Here is a 22071-nt window from a genome sequence, read left to right as displayed (position 1 = left end):
TAAACAACAAGGTCTCTCTCACTGGTGAATACTGAAGCAAGATATTCATTAAGGACCTCCTCTGACTCCAGGCACAAGTTTCCTCCACTATCTCTGATTGGCCCTACCCTCACTCTGGCTATTCTCTTGTTCTTCACATATGTGTAGAATGCCTTGGGGTTTTCCTTAATCCTACCCACTAAAGCTTTTTCATGCCCTACTTCTAGCTCTTCTAATTCCATTCTTCAGTTCCTGCTTGGTTACCTTGTAACCCTCTAGAGCCCTGTCTGATCCTTGCCTCCTCAACCTTATGTAAGCTTCCTTCTCCCTCTTAAGTATATGTTCCACCTCTTTTGTCACCCAAGGTTCCTTCAACCCACCATCCCTTCCTTGCCTCTGTGGGACAAACCTGTCTAGTACTATCAGCAAGTGCTCCCAAACAACCCAGTTCCTGCCGAATAACATTGTAATTCACCCTCCGCCAATTAAATACTTTTCCATATTGTCTACTTCTATCCTTCTCCATGACTATAGTAAAAGTTAGGAAGCTGTGATCACTATCACCGAAATGCCCTCCCACTGAGAGATCTGACACCAGGCCTGGTCCGATGCCAAGCACCAAATCCAATATGGCCTTCCCTCTAGTTGGCCTATCTACATATTGAGTCAGGAATCCTTCCTGGATACACCTGATAAAAAATGTTCCATCCAAATTATTTGAACTGAGGAGGTTCCAATCAATGTTAGGAAATTTGAAGTCACCCATGACAACAGCCCTGTTCGTTCTGCACCTTTTCAAAATCTGCCTTCCAGTCTGCTCCTCCGTGTCTCTGTTGCCATTGAGGGATTTGTAGAAGTGACTGCTCACTTCCTGTTTCTGACTTCCACCCGTACTGACTCAGTGGACAAGCCCTCCTCAATGATCTCCTTTCGGCAGCTGTGACACTATCCTTGATGAGCAATGCCACGCCTTCTCCTCTTTTAACTCCCCCCACAACCATGTCTCTTGAACATAGAACATAGAACATAGAAGAATACAGCGCAGTACAGGCCCTTCGGCCCTCGATGTTGCGCCGATCAAAGCCCACCTAACCTACACTAACCCACTATCCTCCATATACCTATCCAATGCCCGCTTAAATACCCATAAAGAGGGAGAGTCCACCACTGCTACTGGCAGGGCATTCCATGAACTTACGACTCGCTGAGTGAAGAACCTACCCCTAACATCAGTCCTATATCTACCCCCCCTTAATTTAAAGCTATGCCCCCTTGTAATAGCTGACTCCATACGTGGAAAAAGGTTCTCACTGTCAACCCTATCTAACCCCCTAATCATCTTGTACACCTCTATCAAGTCACCCCTAAACCTTCTTTTCTCCAATGAAAACAACCCCAAGTGCCTCAGCCTTTCCTCATAGGATCTTCCTACCATACCAGGCAACATCCTGGTAAACTTCCTCTGCACCCGTTCCAGTGCCTCCACATCCTTCCTATAGTATGGCGACCAAAACTGCACACAATATTCCAGATGCGGCCGCACCAGAGTCTTATACAACTGCAGCATGACCTCAGGACTCCGGAACTCAATTCCTCTACCAATAAAAGCCAGTACGCCATATGCCTTCTTCACTGCACTATTTACCTGGGTGGCAACTTTCAGAGATCTGTGTACATGGACACCAAGATCCCTCTGCTCTTCCACACTACCAGGTATCCGACCATTAGCCCAGTACCCCATCTTTTTGTTACTCTTACCAAAGTGAATCACCTCACACTTAGCTACATTGAACTCCATTTGCCACCTTTCTGCCCAGCTCTGCAGCTTCTCTATATCCCGCTGTAACCTGCCACATCCTTCCTCACTGTCTACAACTCCTCCGACTTTCGTATCATCCGCAAACTTGCTCACCCAACCTTCTAACCCTTCCTCCAGGTCATTTATAAAAATGACAAACAGCAATGGTCCCAAAACAGATCCTTGCGGAACACCGCTAGTGACGGCACTCCAAGATGAACCTTTGCCATCAACTACTACCCTCTGTCTTCTTCCAGCCAGCCAATTCCTAATCCAAACCTCCAACTCACCCTCAATGCCATATCTCTGTATTTTCTGCAGTAGCCTACCATGGGGGACCTTATCAAACGCCTTACTAAAATCCATATATACCACATCTACCGCTTTCCCCTCATCTACCTCCTTAGTCACCTTCTCAAAGAATTCAATAAGGTTTGTGAGGCACGACCTGCCCTTCACAAAACCATGCTGACTATCCTTGATCACATTATTCTTATCCAGATGTGCATAAATCCTATCCCTTACAATTCTCTCTAAGACTTTGCCCACAACAGAAGTGAGACTCACTGGCCTATAGTTACTATATGAAACATCTAAACCTGATACATCCAACAACCATTCTTGCCCCTGTGATATCCAAGTCTCTTGTAATGGCCACAACATCATAGTTCCAATACTGATCCATGCTCTAAGTTCATCACCCTTATTCCTGACATTTGTTTTTGTGTTGAAATAGACACATTTCAACCCATCATACTGACTGCAACTTTGCCCTGTCAACTGCCTATGCTTTTTCATAGATTCTCTCCATGCCGTATCTGGCTGAATACTAGCTACCCCATCCTCAGATCTGCAGCTCTGATCCCCAACCCCCTGCCAAACTGGTTTTAACCCTCCTGAAGAGCTCTGGCAAACTTCCTGCCCAGGATATTGGTGTCCCTGCACTTAAGGTGCAACCCATCCTTTTTATACAGGTCCCACATTCCCCAGCAGGTATCCCAATGATCCACATATCTGAAGCCACCCCTCCTACACAAGCCTTGCAGCCATGTGTTCAGCTGCACTCGCTCTCTGTTCCTAGCTTCACCAATCCTGAGATTGCTTCTCTGCTCGTCCTGCCTTTTAGCTTCCAACCTAACTCCCTCTATTCTCTTTTGAGGTCCTCCTCCTTTTCCTAGGTATGCCTTGCTACTGATGTGTACCTCGACTTTTGGCTGCTCTCCCTCCCCCTTAAGAATCCTGTAGACTCAATCTGAGACATTCCTGACCCTGACACCTGGGGAGGCTACACACCATCCTGGAGTCTCGCTCGTGACCACAGAATCTCCTGTCTGTTCCTATCACCATTGAATCTCCTATCACTATCGCTCTCCTATTCTGTCCCCTTCCCTTCTGAGCCACAGATAGTGGATGATTTTAATTTTTCAAACATTGACTGGGACTACCATAGTGTTAAAGGTTTGGATGGTGAAGAATTTGTTAAATGCATTCAAAAAAAAGTTTCTTTATCAATATGTAAATATTCCTCCTAGAGAAGGAACAAAACCTCACCTCTTGAGTAATAAGACAAGGCAAGTGAATGAAGGGAAATACTTTGGGTCTAGTGATCATAATTCTCTTTGTTTTAAAATAGTTATGATAAAGGTTAAAGGCCTTACATAAAAGTTAAAGTTTTTAATTGGAATAAGGCAAATTTTAATGACATGAGAAAAGAGCTTTCAAAAGTTGATTGGAGTAGATCATTCACAAGTTAAAGAATGTCTGATAAATGGGAGGATTTCAGGGGTGTGATAACAAGAGCTCACGGTCATTATGTTCCTGTTAAAGTGAAAGACAGGGCTGATAGGATTAAAGAATAACGGATAAATAAAGATATTGAGGTTTTAGTCAAGAATAAAAAAGAATTATATGTTAGATATAGAAAGTTGGATTCAAATGAATCATTTGAACAATGTAAAGAGTATAGGGCATTCTTAAGAGGGAAATCAGGAAGGCAAAGAGAGGATATGACATAGCCTAAGATTAAGGTTAATCAAAAGAGGTTCAACAAGTACATTAGAGCTAGAGTGCAACTAGGGAGAGAGTAGGACCTCTTGAAGTTCAAAGTGGTCATCTTTATGTCATCTCATCAGGAGATGGGAGAGATAATAAATGAATATTTTGCATCAATTTTTACTGTGGAGAAAGAATGGAGAATAGAGAACTCAGGAAAATAAATAATGACATTTTGAAAACAATTCTCATTACAGAAGAGGAAGTGCTGGAGGTCTTAGAAAATATAAAGGCAGATAAATCTCCAGGACTTAATCTAGTGTATCCCAGGACATTGTGGGATGTCAGGAAGAAAATTGCAGAAATATCTGTATCAACTATAACTACAGATGAGGTGCTGGATGACTGGAGAGTGTGCCTTTGATTAAGAAGGGTTGTAAGGAGGAACCTGGGAATTATAGAGCTGTGAGTCTGACTTTGGTAGTTGGTATGTTGTTGGAGGTGATTTTGAAAGATAGGATTTATGTGCATTTGGAGAGGCAAGGAATGACTAGGGATAGTCAGCATAGTTTTCTTCGAGGGAAATTGTTTCTCACAAACTTGATTGAGTTTTTTGAGGAAATAACCAAGAAGATTGATCAGGGCAGAGCAACACACATTGTTTACTTGGACCTTAGTAAAACCTTTGCCAAGGTTCCTCATCGTAGACTAATTCGTAAAGTTACATCCCAGAGGATTCAGAGTGAGCTTGCCAGTTGGTTACAAACTTGGTATAATGGCAGGAGACTGAGGGTGATGAGGATGGTTGTTTTTCAGACTGGAGGCCTGTCACCAGCAGTGTTCCACGGGAATTGGTGCTGGGTTCACTTTTGTTTGTCATTTACATAAATGATTAGATGAGAATATAGAAGGCATGGTTACTAAGTTTGTGGATGGCACCAAAGTTGGTGGTACAGTGGACAGTGTAGTAGGTTATCTAAGATTGCAAATCGATCTTGATTAATTGGGCCAATCGGCTGAAGAATGGCAGTTTAATTTGGATAAATGTGAGGTATTGCATTACGGTAAAACAAACAAGAGTGGGGCTTTTACACTTAAAAGTAGGGCTTTGGGTAATGTTGTAAACAGAGAAACCTAGGAGTTCAGGTACATAAATCTTTGAAGTTTGCGTCATATCTAGACAGGGTGGCTAAGAAGGCATTTAGCATGCTTGCCTTCATTGCTCCGATCTTTGAGTATAGGAATTTGGAGGTTATGTTGAGGTTGTACAGGACGTCGGAGAGGCCTCTTCTGGAATACTGTGTCCATTTCTGGTTGCCCTATTCGTAGAAGGATATTATTAAGCTGGAGAAGGTTCACAAGAGTTTTACCAAGGTTTTGCTGGAAATAGAGGATTTCAGTTATAAAGAGAGGCTGGATAGGCTGGGACTTTTTTCACTGGAGCGTAGGGTGTTGAGGGGTGACCTTATAGAGGTTTATAAAATAATGAGGGGTATAGTTAAGGCAGTGGGAGGTGTCTTTTCCCTAGGGTGTGAATTTTCAAGACAAGGGGTATATTTTTTAAGGTGAGGAGAGAGAGATTTAAAAAAGATATGAGGGGCAATTTTTTTACACATACAGTGGTTCTTGTATGGAATGAACTTCCTGAGGAGGTGGTGGATGTGGGTATAGTTACAACATTTAAAAGACATTTGGGTAAGTTCATGAATAAAAAGACTTTGGAGGGGTATAGGCAAAGCCCAGGCAATTGGGATAGTTTAGTCTGGGATTGTGGTTGGTGTGGACTGGTTGGACTGAAGGGTCTACTTCTGTGCTGTATGACTCTATGACTCTACCTGTCTTTAGTTCTGAGGCAAATAAAAGAAAAATTGAGTGTGTGGTTAGATCATGTTCAACACACGGAAATGCAAAGTTTTGGAAGGATAATATTAAGCCGAAGATATATAATATATTTTGGTAGAAAGTACATGGATACACAGTTTAAAGTAAATGGCACTGGTCTAAAGATGTGCAGAAGCAGAGAGAGACCTGGGTGTATTTGTGCATAAGTCATGAAAAGATGGCTGAGCTATTGGGGGTCAAAAGTAAACCAATGATACAAACATCATCCTCAACTTTACGAACAGAAACAGAGTACAAGGTTAATCTGTACCTGTATAAGAAACAGTTATCCTTCAGTTGGACTATAGTGGATGCCACATTTTAGGAAGGATAAAACATAGAACTGTTCAGCACAGAAATGAGCTCTTCAGCCCACGATGTTGCGTTGAACATGATGACAAATTAAACTAATCCCTTTTGCTTGCCCTTGGTCCATACCCCTCCATTCCTTGCATACTCATGTGCTTCTCTAAAAGTCCCTTAAACACCCCCTATTGTGTCTGTCTCCATCACCATCCCTGGCAGGGTGTTCCAAACTCTGTGTAAAAATCTTGCCCCACACATCCCCTTTGAACTTTCCCTCTTTTACCTTAAATGCATGCCCCTAGTATTAAGGCAGTGGGAGGTGGGAGGGTTCAAATTTTCAAGACAAGGGGTATATTTTTAAGGTGAAGAGAGAGAGATTTAAAAAAAGATGTGAGGGGCAATTTGTTTTACACACACAATGGTTCTTGTATGGAATGAACTTCCTGAGGAGGTGGTGGATGTGGGTATAGTTACAACATATCCACAATGATTCTGACTGTCAACCCTATCTATGCGTCTCATAATTTTATAGACTCCCTTCAGCCTCCGCCGCTCTAGAGAAAGTAACCCAAGTTTTTCTAGCCTTTCTTATAATTCATACCCTGGTAAACCTCTACTGCACTCTGTCCAAAGCCTCCACATCCTTTCTGTAATGTGGCAACCAGAATTGAGCACAATCTGCTCAGCGTGACCTAACCAAAGTCTTATAAAGCTGCAACATGACATCCTGACTCTTGTACTCACTTCCCTGACCAGTAAAGGCAAATATGCCATAGTGGGTCACAGGACTCTGGCACCCTGCTGCTCAGAAGGGAAGGGGGAAGAGGAGCAGAGCAGTAGTCATTGGGGACTCCATAATTAGGGGGACAGATAGGAGGTTCTGTAGGGATGAGAGACACTCATGGTTGGTATGTTGCCTCCCAGGTGCCAGGGTTCGTGATATCTCTGATCGTGTTTTTGGGATTCTTAAGGGGGAGGGAGAGCAGCCCCAAGTCATGGTCCACATAGGCACCAACGACGTAGATAGGAAGAGAGATGGGGATTTAAGGCAGAAATTCAGGGAGCTAGGATGGGAGCTTAGAGCTAGGACGACCAGAGTTGTTATCTCTGGTTTGTTGCCCGTGCCACGTGCTAGTGAGGCGAGGAATAGGGAGAGAGAGGAGTTGAACACGTGGCTACAGGGATGGTGCAGGAGGGAGGGTTTTGGATTCTTGGATAATTGGGCTCTTTCTGGGGGAAGGTGGGACCTCTACAAGCAGGATGGTCTTCATCTGAACCAGAGGGCTACCAATATCCTGGGGGGAGGGGGTGGAATTCGCTAAGGCTATTGGGGTGGGTTTAAACTAATCCAGCAGGGGGATGGGAACCAAAATTGTAGTTTGAGAGTAGAGAGGTCCCAAATCAAGTTTCAGGGATGCAAGATGGCACCGGCAAGGAAGAAGTTGGTTTAAAGTGTGTCTACTTCAACGCCAGGAGCATCTAGAATAAGGTGGGTGAACTTGCAGCATGGGTTGGTACCTGGGACTTTGATGTTGTGGCCATTTTGGAGACATGGATAGAGCAGGGACAGCAAGTAGTTACGATCAGGAATGCACTGTCTGGAAATGCGGAGGAGGTGGGTTCAATTGACACTTTCAAGAGGGCATTCCTGTAGCCTGTCACTGGATACCAGCCGCCAGTCACATAGCAGCCTTCAAACATCACACTCTGGCTCTTGTCCTGAACTCAACTTGGATCTAACTTGCTAAAGTACCCTGAATCCCATGTGCTTTTGTGTTCTTCATCAATTTTCCATGTGGGATCTTGTCAAAGGCTTTATTGGAATCCATAGAACCTACATATCTGGTCACTTCCTATAAAAGTTCAACCAAATTTGCTATGCATGACCTCCCTCTGCCATGCTGATTATCTCTGATAAAACCTTGTCTCTCTAAATAGGAATTAATTTTCTTCAGAATTTTCTCCAAAAGGTTTCCCAACCACAGATGTGAGATTCATTAGTCTGTAGTTCCCTGGTCTATCTCTATCACCCTTCTTGAAACGTGGAAACATATTTGCTGTCCTCCAGTCCTCTGGCACCTCCCCTGTGGCCAAAGAGGAAATAAAACTTTAGGTCAGGGATTCTATAGTTTCCTCCTTCATCTCCCACAGCAGCCTGGAATACAACTTATTTGGATCCATGGATTTCTATATCAAACTGCTCAAGAGCTTCACAGATTATTATCATCTGATTCACCTGTCTGGCTTTATTCCCAGAAGTAGGTCCAGCGCTGTAGCATCCCTTGTAGGACCGTACACATGTCTTTATGAAAAGTTCTTCTCAATATAGTAAAAAAATCTGAGTCCTCTAAACCGTTTTACTGGGGTAGTTGAAATCCCCTAACATAATTACCCTGTTGCTTTTCTTGCAAACTTCCGTGAATTGTCTACATATTTGCTTCTCTACTGCCTCTGTCTATTTGTGAGCAATGTGACTGCCCCTTTTTTATTCCTGAGCTTTACCAGAAAACTTCATTTGACACTTTTTCTGTATTGTTAGACTTAAAGGACCTCATGGGGTCTTTAAATTGTTCAAAATGTTTGCAAGGACACACATGCATGTCAATATGTAGCTAATTGAGTAGCTTTCTCTACCTAATATATCCATCAACTCATGAGAGAATCTATTACCTTAAACTACTTTGTATATTTTTGCAAGGTTTGTAGCTCAGGTTGAGGTTTAGGATGTAGGTTTGCTCGCTGAGCTGTAGGTTTGTTATCCAGACGTTTCATTACCTGGCAACATCATCAGTGGTGACCTCCAAGTGAAGCGAAGCTGTTGTCTCCCGATTTCTATCCTGGATGGGGTTCCTGGGGTTTGTGGTGATATCATTTCCTGTTCGTTTTCTGAGGGGTTGATAGATGGCACATGTACAAACTAATGAGTCTCACTGCCTTGTCTTCATGTAGGAACTTTGAATAGCTGACATTTGGAGTTCTATCTCTGATTCTGTGGCATTGGTCTATTGAATCCCAGTCCTATAGGGAAAGTCCATGGCCCTGGTCCCATGAACACAGTCTGATGTTGAAAGTTCAATGAGTGGGACTGTTCTGGTTCATGCTGTATTGTCATTTTATAGCACTTTCAGTACTTTTCCAGACACTCCATTGTGCAGAACATCAGTTGAAAAAAATCTCCAAGTGTCTCTGTGTTAACTGCATAAAAGAATGGTTCCTACAGATAATCATGGATACCTCCCAGCCAAAATAGTTTGTTTTTTTTTACAGCAGACTTATTTCATTTATTTTTCCACTTTCCTTCAGTTGCTCATTGTCATGACCAAATATAATTTTTAACCCCAAGAGTGTACCTTCCAAGATGAGATTGAGTGAGTGGACAAAAGTGAAGTTTGCAATTTTTGAGAAGATTTGTCACTCAGGTTGAGGTTCAGATTGTAAGTTTGCTCACTGAGCTGGAAGGTTGGTTTCATCACCATGCTCGGTAACATCATCAGTGAGCCTCTGGTGAAGCACTGGTGTTATGTCCCACTTTCTATTTATGTATCTCGGTCTGTTAAGGTGAGGAATATCATTTCTGATTCTTTTTCTCAGATGTTGGTAATTAGGGTCCAAATCAATGTGGTTATTGATGGAGTTCCGGTTTAAATGCCGGGCCTCTAGGAATTCCTGTGCGTGTCTCTGTTTAGCCTGACCTAGGATGGATGTGTTGTCCCAGTAGAAGTGGTGTCCTCCTTTATCTGTATGTAAGGATATTAGTAGTAGTGGATCATGTCTTTTGTTCACTTTGGCAGGAATAATTAAAAAGCAGAGAACAACTGCAGAATTCCTAGGTGTAGAAGGATCTAGGTGTTCACTCCAGGAATTACAACAAGTTTGTATGAATGTTCAGCAAATAATTATGAATGCTGTCCTTTATTGAAAGAGGAATTGTGCATAAAGGTAAAGATGTTATGCTTAAATTGTACAAGGCTTTGATGAGACTACATAGAATGTAGAACATTACAGCACAGTACAGGCCCTTCAGCCCTCAATTTTGTGCCAACCTGTGGAACCAATCTGAAGCTTATCTATCCTACACTATTCCATTTTCATCCATATGTTTAACCAATGACCATTTAAATGCCCTTAAAGTTGGCGAGTCTACTACTTTGCAGATAGTGTGTTCCAATCCCCTACTACTCTCTTAGTAAAGAAACTGTCCTTTAATCCAAATGGATGTATTACTCCCATGAAACAATCTTAAACAACTATTTTCTACACTGTGTACAGTTTTAGTCTCTTTATTTAAATACAGATGTAAATGCATTGGAGACAGTTCAGAGGAGGTTTACTAGATTAATACCTGGAATGAGTGGGTTGACTTAGTTTTTCGATGAATTGGACCAGCTGAACTTGTTTTCACTGAGGTTTAGAAGAATGGGGTATGATTTAATTGCAGTGTGTAAGATCTTCAATGGTCTTGATACTAAATATTTTTGTTTCCTATTGGGGAGACTTCCAGAACGAGGTCATTCTGGAGAGTGCCTTTGCTAAGAATGTCTGGAGATAAGGCACTGGTTTTGTTGAGTTCATCCTGAGCAGCCTTATGATGCAGAAGCATGTTCTCCAGGTTGTTCACGGGGACACAGACCAGAAAAAATATCAACTGTACCTGGAGGTGGTGTCCCTGAAACTGGCTGGCCTTCCAGCACAAAGAGTTGTCCTCAAGCAAGTGTTGCACAAAAGCCCATTCCAAGATCCAGCACTGCATACTGAGGGGACAGCCACTAAAGATGTGCAATGAGGAAAGATTGCTGTCCAAGGAGTTAATAACTTGTCAAACTCCATTGAATGCTTGTCACTTAATGTACGTATTAAACATAGCAGGGATTGCAATTGAATTGAGGTATTCATTGTGCTTAATGGAGAAAAGTTATATTTTATTGTGTTTTTCATGATGTCCAATTTGAAATATTTTGGAATGTACTTTTAGATGTTTTTTGAACAAGCGTATTTTTGCAAAATACTGTAGTGTCTTATGCAAGTGAAGGGTAGCAGTGTAATAGTTCTAAGGGCAGAAATTAGTCAGAATAAACATCATCTAAGTTTGCTGTAATATTGTCAGAAACATTTGCATCTTTGTTTATATGTGTCTGATGACCCATTCTGGCTTCCTAGATCTGTCTTCAGATCTTCCAGGCTGTACCCAAACATATTGGAGCCATTGTATGGAGGGGGGAGTGTGGAAAAGAAGCTCTGCAAAGGATTGTGGGATTTCTGTTCCAAGTCATCATGAGCCAGGTAGGTCACTGCCAAGGTTACAATGTGTTTGCAGTACATCCCAGTCCATTACTCTGCATTCAGAAGACTGGAGACCATTTTCATTCCTCTGGATTGTAGTCTAGTTGTTGGCTTGTACATGGAGATAGGATTCAGTTGATAAAAGAGATTGAGTTATATTTTCCTTAAGAGGTTTCAGTGGATGAAAGCGACAAGTGTCTCTAATCTTTAATTAGAGTGAGCAAGTAAAAGGAGACAGAATCTGAAGTCAGGATTGGGAAGGGCAGAGTGATACTGGGGAGCAGGACAGGACTGATTCCATCAGAGTACGTGAGGGTGGGATTGGGGATATGCTCTCCTGGTGATACCCCCTTCTGCTACTCAAGCATAAGCTGGTCAGATAATGTAGAGAAAGCACTGACATGCAGTCGAGCTTTGAGTTTTAATGCAGGAAGAGAAGGAAATATGTGCCGGCTGCAAGTTTCCATCTTTCAGAGAAGTTGGGGGGAGGAATCGGTCTTCATATGAATGCAGGCGACACAGGAAAGTGGGGATCTGCATAAAGTAGCTTCTGGAATAGAGGTGGAAAATTCGGAGGATCACCGAGCATTTACAAAATTCGGAGGAGAAGACTGATTGCATGTATGAGGAGTTAGTTGGAAGACCTTTCCCTTATTTCCTGCCAGGAACAGGAACCTGATTTGGGCAGATGGAGCCTTTGTGAAGAATGAGTCATTGAAAAGATACTGTGGGTTTCACAACGAAGGAATCCGCTTTTGAGAAGAGCCTTGGGAAAACTGGTGATGTTGGTGTCTTGAATGGATCAGAAGAGTGAATGAGGCCAAGTATCATGATTGAGGGGCAAGCTGGAGGGATGAGTGGTTGTGATGGCGGAATAATGCAGGCTGTCTCTATTTCTTACCCCTATGTTGTTTGCTGTTGCAGAGTTTACACACAGACAGTCGACTACTGGCCAGTACAGCACTAGTGAAGCTGATCAACAGCAGCCCTCAGCCCCAGCTTGGGGCAGTGGCAGCACTCCATGCTGTCCAATTGACACAAGAAGGTTAGTAATCATTCCACTTCCTCACACAGTGAAACCAGATGCGGGTGATGCTTGCGTAACCTTGCACACCCATATCTGCGGTTCTTTTACCTTGATTTTCCAGTCTTAACTCTGTACTGTGGCCTCATTTTCAGGCATTGGTGCCTTTGTTTGAAGAGGTATAACTTTGGAAGGCCAGATAGAGCAACACTTGTAGAAGAAAAATTGCAGAGTTATGCAGAGAAAGCGCATCAGACCGTAAAAAATAGAAACAGGAGTAGATTGGTCAGCCCCTTGAACCTGCTCTACCATTCATTGAATCACGGCTGATCGAACACTCATCACGTCCACTTTCCTGCCCTTTGTCGTAACTCTTGTCGTAACTCCTGATCAAGAATCTACCTATTTAGCCTTAAACATTCACAAGGACTGCTCCACAGCTGCCTGTGGCAGGGAGTTCCAAAGACACTCAGCCCTTCTAGAGAAGAAATTACACCTTGTCTCAGTCTTAAATTGGCACGCCTTTATTCTGAGACTATGCCCTCTGGTCCTAGAGTCTTCCGTGAGTCATAGAGTTATACAGCTCATAAACAAACCTCTTGGTCCAACTTGTCCACACTGACCAGTCATCCCAATCTGACTTAGATCCATTTGCCAGCATTTGGCCCATAACCCTCTAAATCTCCTTACATATGCATCCAGATGCCTTTTAAATGTTGTAATTGTACCAGCCTCCACCACTTTCTCTTCCATACATGCACCACCCAAAAACTTACCTCTCAAGTTCTTTTAATATCTTTCGTTTCTTACCTTAACATGCCCTCTAGTTTTGGACTCCCTCACCCTAAGAAAGAGATCTCGGCTATTCGTGCTATCCATGCCCAGCGTGATTTTACAAACCTCTATAGGGTCACCCCTCAGTCTCCAATCTTCCAGAGAAAAAAAATTCCAAGCCTATTCAGCCTCTCCCTATAGTTCAAACCCTCCGATCCTGGCAATATCCTTGTAAATCTTTTCTGCACCCTCTCAAGTTTAACAACATCCATTCTATGGCAGGGAGACCAGAATTGACCACTGTAAATGAAAAGTAGTATTCAAAATATCCTCTATAAAAGGATAGCATGTGACTGACTTTGGTGTGTTATCCTGTCAACAAAGGACAGTGGGGAAGTTATAGATTGGTTGGGGGTGTGTCACTGAAGATGTGAGATAGTGAGTGTGGGTAAGTGTGGCAGAAGTTATTGATAGGTTGCGCAGTTATCGATGGGATCTGCAGGGATAGTGTTACCGACGCTATGAGAGAGTGTGATTGGCGTGGTTTACAGTAGTTGGGGTGTTTATGTGGTGATTGATGGGATGAGCAATTGTTATTGATTTGGTACCAGTCATTTCCAGCTCTCTGCCCTTGTAATCTGGTAATCTGATCTGTTGTTTGTTCCCCAAGAGATTGATGGCTTGACTCTCGGAGAGCTGAAGGTCACAGTTATGGCAAAGCGAACTGATGACTTGGGAAGTTTGCTGATCAGTCGGGGTCTGGTGAGCTGCAATCACAATGAGATGCTTGTCTGCCAACTGCCAGGCTTCCAAAGTGGGGTAAAGTAGAAAGATTTCCATTGTTTCACATACGCAAATTTTTATCATGGATTATGATGGCATAGGAATAAGTATTTCACACGGATGAGTTGGACCGAAGGGTCTTTTTTGGTATAACATATGTAATTTGCTTTCTCTACAAGGGCGGTCAGAATTGTATACAATATTCTAAAAATGACCTTACCAATGTCCTGTTGAGCTGCAAGGATGTGGCCATGGTTGGAGGATTTGAGCTATAGGGAGAGGCTGAATGAGCTGCGACTGTTTTCCCTAGAGCATTGAAGGCTGAGGGGTAACCTACTAGAGGCTTATATAATCATGAGGGGCATGGATAGGATAAATAGACAAGGCCTTTTCCTTGGGGTAGGGGAATCCAGAATTAGAGGGCATTGGTTTAAGGAGAAACATTTAAAAGCAACCTAAGGGGCACCTTTCTCACACAGAGGGTGGTACGTGTATGGAATGAGCTGCCAGAGGAAGTGGTGGAGGCTGGTACAATTACAGCATTTAAAAGGGACCTGGATAGGTATGTGAATGGGAAGGGTTTGGAGGGATATGGGCCAAGTACTGGCAAATGGGACCAGATTAGTTTAGGATATCTGGTCGGCATGGCAAGTTAGACTGAAGGGTCTGTTTGTGTGCTGTATATCTTTGTGACTCTAACAGGCCTTAGTTGATGAAGATTAATGAAGAACATGCCAGAAGCATCACCACGCATATCTAAAAATGAGGCGAAAACATTGTGATTCAAGACTACAGGGCGATATCGTGGCTCAGTGGTTAGCACTGCTGCCTCACAGTATCAGGGACCAGGGTTCAATTTCTTGGGCGACTGTTTGTGTGGAGTTTGCACATTCTCCCTGTCTCTGCATGGGTTTCCTCCAGGCACTCTGGTTTCCTCTTGCTGACCAAAGATGTGCAGGTTAGGTGGGTTGGCTATGCTCAATTGCCCGTAGTGTCCAGGAATTTGGAGGTTAGGTGAATTGGCCATGGGAAATGCACAATTACAGGGATGGGGGGGGGGGGGGGGGGGGGGGGGCGTATGGTTGGGATGCTCTCTGGTGTGTCGGTGTGGATTCGATGGGCTGAATAGCCTGCTACCACACTGTGGGGATTTTGTGATACTTATGTGCTAAGCTGTGGAAGCTGCATGCAGTAGAAAATTTCAAGGGCAGTGGTTATTTTCTCACTTGTTGGAGATGACTGTTGCCTGGCATTTGTGCAGTGTGGATGTTTCTTGTCACATATCAGCTCAAGCCTGAGACAGAACCTTGTCCAGGTTTTGCGGCTTATAAACCCAAACTGCTTCAGTATCTGAGGAGTTGAAAATGGTAAAGAACATTGTGCAGTCATCAGCAAATATCCGCACTTTTCACCTGATGATAGAGAGAGGGTCATTGAAGCAGCTAAGATGTTTGGGCCTAGGACACTATATTGAGGAGGTGCAGTGTTTCGAACGAGATTGATATGATTCACCTCCAACGGTTACAGCCATCTTCCTGTGTGTTTAGTATGACACCAACTAGTGGAGGTTTCCTCCAATTCCCTTCAATCTCATGTTTGTAAGGATTCTTGATGCCATAGTTTGTAAAAATGCAGTCATACCAAAGGCAGTCCCTGTCACCACTCTGGAGTTAGCTCATTTTTTTTACACATTTGGAACAAGACTATAATGAGGTCAGGAGCCAAATGACCCTGGAGGAAACCAGAGCCTCAGAGAGCCTCCATCCATGCATCCATCACTTTGCTAATGGTTAGAGTAGACTGATAAGATGGTAATTCTCTGGGTTGGATTTGTCCTGCTGTTGTGGACAGACCACACTGAGGCAATTTTCCATATTTGGAAAATATGTGCCTATGCCAAAATGTTCCAGTACAGCTATGACACTCGGTGTCATAGCTGTACTGGAACACCTTGGTTTAGGCACAGCCAGATCTGAAGCACAAATTATCAGTGCTATTGCCCGAATGCTGTTAGGGCCCTTAGCGTTCTGCTTTTTGATACAATGTGGAGTGAATTGAAATGGCTGAATCCTGGCACTTGTGACGCTGTGGACCTCAGGAGGAGGCTGAGACAGGTCATTCACTCAACATTGCTGGCTTAGGCTGAATGCAAATGTTTTCGCCTTGCTGTTTGTACTAACGTTGATCTCAATCAATGATGCAGATATTTGTAGAGCCTCCACCTCCTTTTAGTTCTTTATTTCATAGATCATAGAATCCCTACAGTATGGAAACAGCCCTTCGGCCCAACAAGTCCATACCAACCTTCCAAAGAGTATCCCTCCCAAACCTATTCCCCATTACTCTATATATCCAGCTGACTACGCACCTAACATCCCTGAACACTGTGGGCAATTTAGCGCGGCCAATTCACCTAACACTGCACATCTTTGGATTGTGGGAGGAAACTGGAGCACCCGGAGGAAACCCACGCAGGCACGGGGAGAATGTGCAAACTCCACACAGTCACCTAAGGGTAGAATTGAACTTGGGTCCCTGGCACTGTGAGGCAACCGTGCCACCCTAATTGTCCAAGACTGTTGACGATACAAAGGGGCAGGACTGCAGAGCTTTGATCTGATTTGCTGTGCGGAGTCTCTTAGTCCTGGTGGATTTTGTATGTTTGGACTTTCAGAAGTCATTTGATATATGCCACATGGCAGGCTGGTTTGCAAATTAGAAAGGTTTGGAATTGATAGATCCTTGGCAGCAATGATACGGAGTTGGCTAAAAGATAGAAAACAGAGGGTAGGTATACTCGGGCATTTCTTAGATTGGAGAGGAGTTGAAAGTGATGTTCTCCAGGCATCAATGATGGATTTTTTTTTCTGATTTATGTAGAGGTGGGTGTTGAGGGCAAAAATCTCTAAATTTGTAGATTACACAAGGTGGAATGATGAGTGAATTGTGAGGATGACACTTAGTGACTTCAGAGGGACAAAATATGAGATAATGCATTTTGTTAGAAGAAACACAAAGAGAAACACAAGCTCAGTGGTGCAACTTTGAGGGGAATACAGGAGCAGAGGGACTTCCGAGTTCACATGCATGATTATTTGAAGGTGGCCAGGCAAGTTGAAACAGTTGTTAAGACTTATAAGGATCCTTGGGTTTATAAATAGAGTATAAAATAAAGAAGCTGATGCTACATCTCTATAAATCATTGGTCAGACCACATTTGGAGTATTGTCTTCAGTTCTGGGCACCTTGTTTAAAATCTAATAAGAGAATGACACCAAGGAATGAGGTATTTTAGGCAGATAGAAAGATTAGAAAATTAGAGTTATCCTCCTTGGAGCAGATATTATTGAGATATTGTTATTATTCAAAACTAAGAACAGGTTTGTCAGGATATATTGCTGGTATACTGGTAACTAGGGGTCACAATTTCAAGATTGTTAGCAGGAGAGCTAAGAGTGAGATGAGGAGGTATGTCTTTACTCAGAGTTGGAATATACTGCCTGGAAGAGTGGTGGAGTCCGATTCAAAAGAGGTTTCAAAAGCAAGGTGGATATACATTTGAAAGTGATAATTTAGAGGGGAGTGGAGATGGGGCTGGAAAATGGTACTGGCTGGGTAAGTCTTTTGGGAGCCAGTACAGATATGATGTGTTGAATGGTCTCCTGCTGTACTGTAAAACTCTATGATGCTATGATTAACTCAATGTGCAAGAATTAAACAGTGGCACTTTAAACAGAAACCAAAAGAACGCGGATGCTGTAAATCAGAAACCAAAACATAAATTGGTGGAAACGTTCAGCAGGTCTGGCAGCATTTGTGGAGAGAAATCAGAGTTAACATTTTGCATTGAGTGACCCTTCCTCAGAAGCTTACCCGAAATGTTAACTGTGATTTCTCTGCACACATGCTGCCAGACCTGCTGAGCTTTTCCAGCAATTTCTGTTTTTGTGCACTTTAAACAGAATTTTACAAGTTTAGTCAGCAGGGTCAAAAGCTTTGCATTTTTGCACTAGAGCAGTCCTTCCAACCCAGATCTCTGTTCTGTCAGAGTTACATCAGGTGTGTACACACAATGATTCATAAACTGTGAATTTGTACAACTAGTTTTAGTTTCTCAGGTATTCCAATGATAACATAACAGCAGTAATGCTTCAGTTTTAAGCAAGATAATTTATTGCAAACTTATTACTGAAGCTACTAAGTAAGAAGTGATACAGTTCAAAGGATTTTACAATAAAGAAGAGACACATTGAGCCATCAAATCTGTACTGCCAAAAATGTAGTACTACTTATGCTACTCCCACTTTCTGGCACTGGGCTTATAGCCTTGATGAATATTATGACCCTTCTGAGTGCTCATCCAAGTACGTCTTAAAAGTTGTGAGGTTTCTGGCCTCAACTACTTTCCCAGACAGTATATTCCAGAACACCGGCACCCTCTGGATGAGAAAGAGTTTTCTCAAATCTCCTTTAAAGCTTCTGCCTTTCCCTTTAAAATTATGCCTCCTTGCTATTGACCTTTCAACTAAGGAGAACAGCTGCTTTCTATTCACTGTGTCCATGCCCCTCATAATCCTACGCACCTCTATCAGGTCCCCTCTCAATCTTCCCTGCTCCGAAGAGAACAACCTGGGCTTAATCAGCCTCTCTTCATAGCTGAAATGCACAATCTTTGGTGAATCTCCTTTGCACACCCTCCAGTGCAATCACATCCTTCTTATGTGTAGGGACCAGAAGTGCACACAGTACTCCAGCTGTGGGATAATCAAAGTCATATACAGTTTCAAAATAACCTCCCTCCCCTTATAATCGGTGCCACAACTGATAAAGGCAAGTGTCCCGTATGCTTTCTTGACTACCCTATTGACCCGTGTTGCCACCTTCAGGGGTCTGTGATTAAGCGCCCCAACATTGCTCCATTCCTCTGAGCTACCTAGTGTAGAACATAGAACAGTACAGCACAGGAAAAGGCCCTTCAATCCATCATGTCTGTGTCAACATGATGCCATTCTAAACTAATTCCACCTGCCTGCACGAGTCCATATCCTTCTATTCCCTGCCTGTTCATGTGTCTGTTTAAGTGCTTCTTAAACTTTGCTAACATGTATGATTCCAATGTCCAGCAGTGTAGTCCAGACATGTGCCACCCTTTGTGTAAAAAAACTTCCCTCGCATATCTCCTTTAAAGAGTCCCCCCACTCACCTTAAACTTATGCCCCATAGTATTTAACATTTTACCCCAGGAAAAAGACTCTGACTATCGACCTCTCATAATTTTAAATACTTCTATCAGGTCACCCCTCAGCTATCAACACTCACTAACGAAAAGAATCCAAGTTTGCCTAAGCTCTCCATATACTTAATATACTCCATTTGAGACAACATCCTGGTAAACCGCTTTGTACCCTCCCAAAGCCTTGGGCTTCCATTGTTTTGCTCCCTTTGTACATGTTATACATCTCTTTTTTTCCTTTAATCCAGTCCTGAATATTCCTATAAATTAATGGTTCTTTGGGCTTGTCGCTCCTGAAGGGAAGATGTTGGGCCTTTTTCAATGATCTGTTACAGATTTACCTTCAAGTAGCTGTCCCAGTCTACTTTGGCCAGATCCTGCCTTATTTTAATAAAACTGCCTGACCTCAATCCAAAACCCTTCTTTGCAGATAATGTTTCTCCTTTTCTCTAACAAACTTAAAATTGACTGTTTGTTAAAGTAGAGATCCAAAGAGTAAAGGTAGATATGGATAAAAGGTACTTATGAGAATGAAGATAAGATTAGTCTGTTATTGTTACACTCTTGTTACTCGCGGAGGATTCTCTTTTAAGAAGTGAAGGCTGTGAAAATTTAAACGTAGATTTCAACGGTGGCTCTGACTACTGTGGTTGAATAGGTGGAGGTTTTCTGCACTAGTGAACACAATTGGTAGAGAAAGCTTCGAGAGAGAGAGAGATATGAACTTTCCTGTTCTTCACTAATTCTATGGTCAAAACTCACACGACACCAGATTACACTCCAACGGGTTTATTTGAGAACACAAGCTTTCGGAGCTTGGCTCCTTCTTTAGGTATAGTGAGAGAGGGAGACCTAAGGCACAGAATTTATAAGTAAAAGATCAAAAGGTCATACAACTGATGCGAACGAATTGAACTCACCTAAGATGGCTGTTAAATCTTTAATTAGTTAGAATGGAGATGCAGGTTTCGACTGATTAATATGCAAAATGCAGAATTTTGTTTTACTTATAAATTCTGCATCTAAGGTCTCCCTCTCTCACTAGCACTGGGAGTGAGGCTAGTGTTTTCAAAGAAACCTGTTGGACTATAACCTGGTGTCATGTGAGTTTTGACCTTGTCCAACCTAGTCCAACACTGGTACCTCCACATCACGGCTAATTCCATAGAGACAGCACCTGCAGATTGCCTGGATTCTTCAGTTGAGCCTGAATTGATTTTTGAAAGCCTTTTACCTTTGGTGCACCCTTTGGCTGAGAACTGTTTCTCAGAGGGTACCTCTGAGATTCCTGCCTGGGAAGCTTTGCCAGAATTGTTCTCTCAGCTTGTCTTATAATTGTCAGTAATCTCAAAGCTGTTGCGTTATGCTTCCATAGTAACAGATCCATCCTTTGTCAAGGTAATTGACTTCAAACTATCTCAGTTTGAATTGTTCTTACTATGAGGTGACAGTGAGCTAGGAGGAGCTTCAGGGAAGCCATTGTCGATGAGTTTCTGTTTACTCTTGCAAAAGCTCATTGAAGTTCAGAGAGATCTGCTGTAGTTTATTTCTGCAATACATACGTTCTAGACCCAATACCAGCTTAATCCACAAAGGTAGTCATGTGACATTTGGGAGTCATTTTGTAAGTTAACTGTGCCCATTCTTAAAAGTAATAGTAGCCTTCTTTACAAACTATACAATATGATAATTATACAGTTGTGACAATTCCAACACTCTCATGAAGTTATTTTTGCTTGAGCTGTCCATACATGCTGGGTTACAGCATATGTGTGTGTACACTCAACTTGGATGAACTGCTATACTCCACACCAGTCTCTTGCTTTGAAAAGTTTGATTTTCATCGGCTGATTTAAGACCTCTGAAGTGTGCAGTGAAAAAGATTTTTTGCTTGAAGAAACTTTAACGATTTAGCAGTTACTGCATCTTAATTGACATGTCTTCATTTCTCAGCAAGAAAACTCAGAAGTTTGTAGTTACTACCATAAAAAGCAAAATAAACAATAAGAGATTAACAAAGCCCAGCACAGTCTGATTAACCATTAACTGAGATTAAGATAGTGCACAATGCAGTCAGGCCTGGCTGTGGTATCAGGGCCTGTGGTGAATTAGTTGGGATGGAGCACCCCAATAAACTATCTGTACCTGCCTCTGAGATTTAAAAAAAAGGATGATGCTCCTGATTGTTCTCAGGAACCCCACTATAAAGTACATCTCTGGATATTCATTGTGTTTGAGAGGTACCCACAGCAGAATAGCCCTTTTGTCTAAGATGTGAAAAATAGCCTCTTCACTTAAAGTGCTAAGCATGGTTAGGATGGAAGGAGAGCAGGAACATGCAAAGTCATTGCATCCAATTCAGATCACTGAAAAATTCACATCAGTCAAAAACAGAATAAATCTCAATGTTTACTTTCCTCATCATGTATCTTCTCATGTCATTCCATTTCTGGCAGATCACCTCTCAATGAGGAAGAATTCATATCAGGTCCTGCTAGTTCAAATTCAGCCAGTGTTGACAGAGTTTAGTCTTCTAGTGTTAGCAGGATTTTGTCTCTCTGGGTAGGTGGCATTTGGTCTCTGTGTTTGTGGGATTTAGTCTATCTGTCTTGTTGAGGTTTGGTCTCTCGGTGTTGGGATTTGGTTTACCCGTGTTGATGAGATGTTACCTCCCTGCACTCTTGGAGTTTGGCCTCCATGTACGTGCAGTGGGTTTCCCCGTGCAGTGGGATTTTGTGTCTCTGTGTTGATGGGATTTGGTCTCCCCTGTCTTGGGATTTTATGTCTCCATGTTGGTGGAGTTTGTTCTCACCCTGCAGTGGGATTATTTTCTGTCCATGCTGGTGGGGTCTGGTCTCTCCATGCATTGGAGTGTGTTGCCAGCACATTGCTCAGTGTTGACAATGTGTAATCTCCCTGAGTTGGTGAGGTGGCTTTCCCCCTTTGTCCATGTTGGTGGGATTTGGTCTCCCTCTGCAGTGGGATTTTGCCTCTCTGTAATTTTTTCTCCCTGTGTTATTC

At 42.7% G+C, this 22071-nt stretch overlaps 1 protein-coding gene across 2 annotated transcripts in view; it reads left to right on the top strand.

The window, feature by feature from the left end:
• Positions 1 to 22071, top strand: part of LOC140487778 (tRNA (32-2'-O)-methyltransferase regulator THADA) — a 295012-nt gene that overhangs the window by 24181 nt on the left and 248760 nt on the right. For both annotated transcript variants that reach the window (XM_072587028.1, XM_072587029.1), the window contains exons 5-7: positions 11114 to 11236; positions 12161 to 12281; positions 13705 to 13853. In XM_072587028.1, coding sequence (XP_072443129.1) covers positions 11114 to 11236; positions 12161 to 12281; positions 13705 to 13853 — 393 coding nt within the window. The remainder of the gene's footprint in view (positions 1 to 11113; positions 11237 to 12160; positions 12282 to 13704; positions 13854 to 22071) is intronic.

This window comes from Chiloscyllium punctatum, chromosome 17 (assembly GCF_047496795.1).
Source record: "Chiloscyllium punctatum isolate Juve2018m chromosome 17, sChiPun1.3, whole genome shotgun sequence".
NCBI classification, from domain to species: domain Eukaryota; kingdom Metazoa; phylum Chordata; class Chondrichthyes; order Orectolobiformes; family Hemiscylliidae; genus Chiloscyllium; species Chiloscyllium punctatum.
Note: the sequence above shows the minus strand (reverse complement) of the source record. Positions and strands in the feature narration are given on the sequence as shown.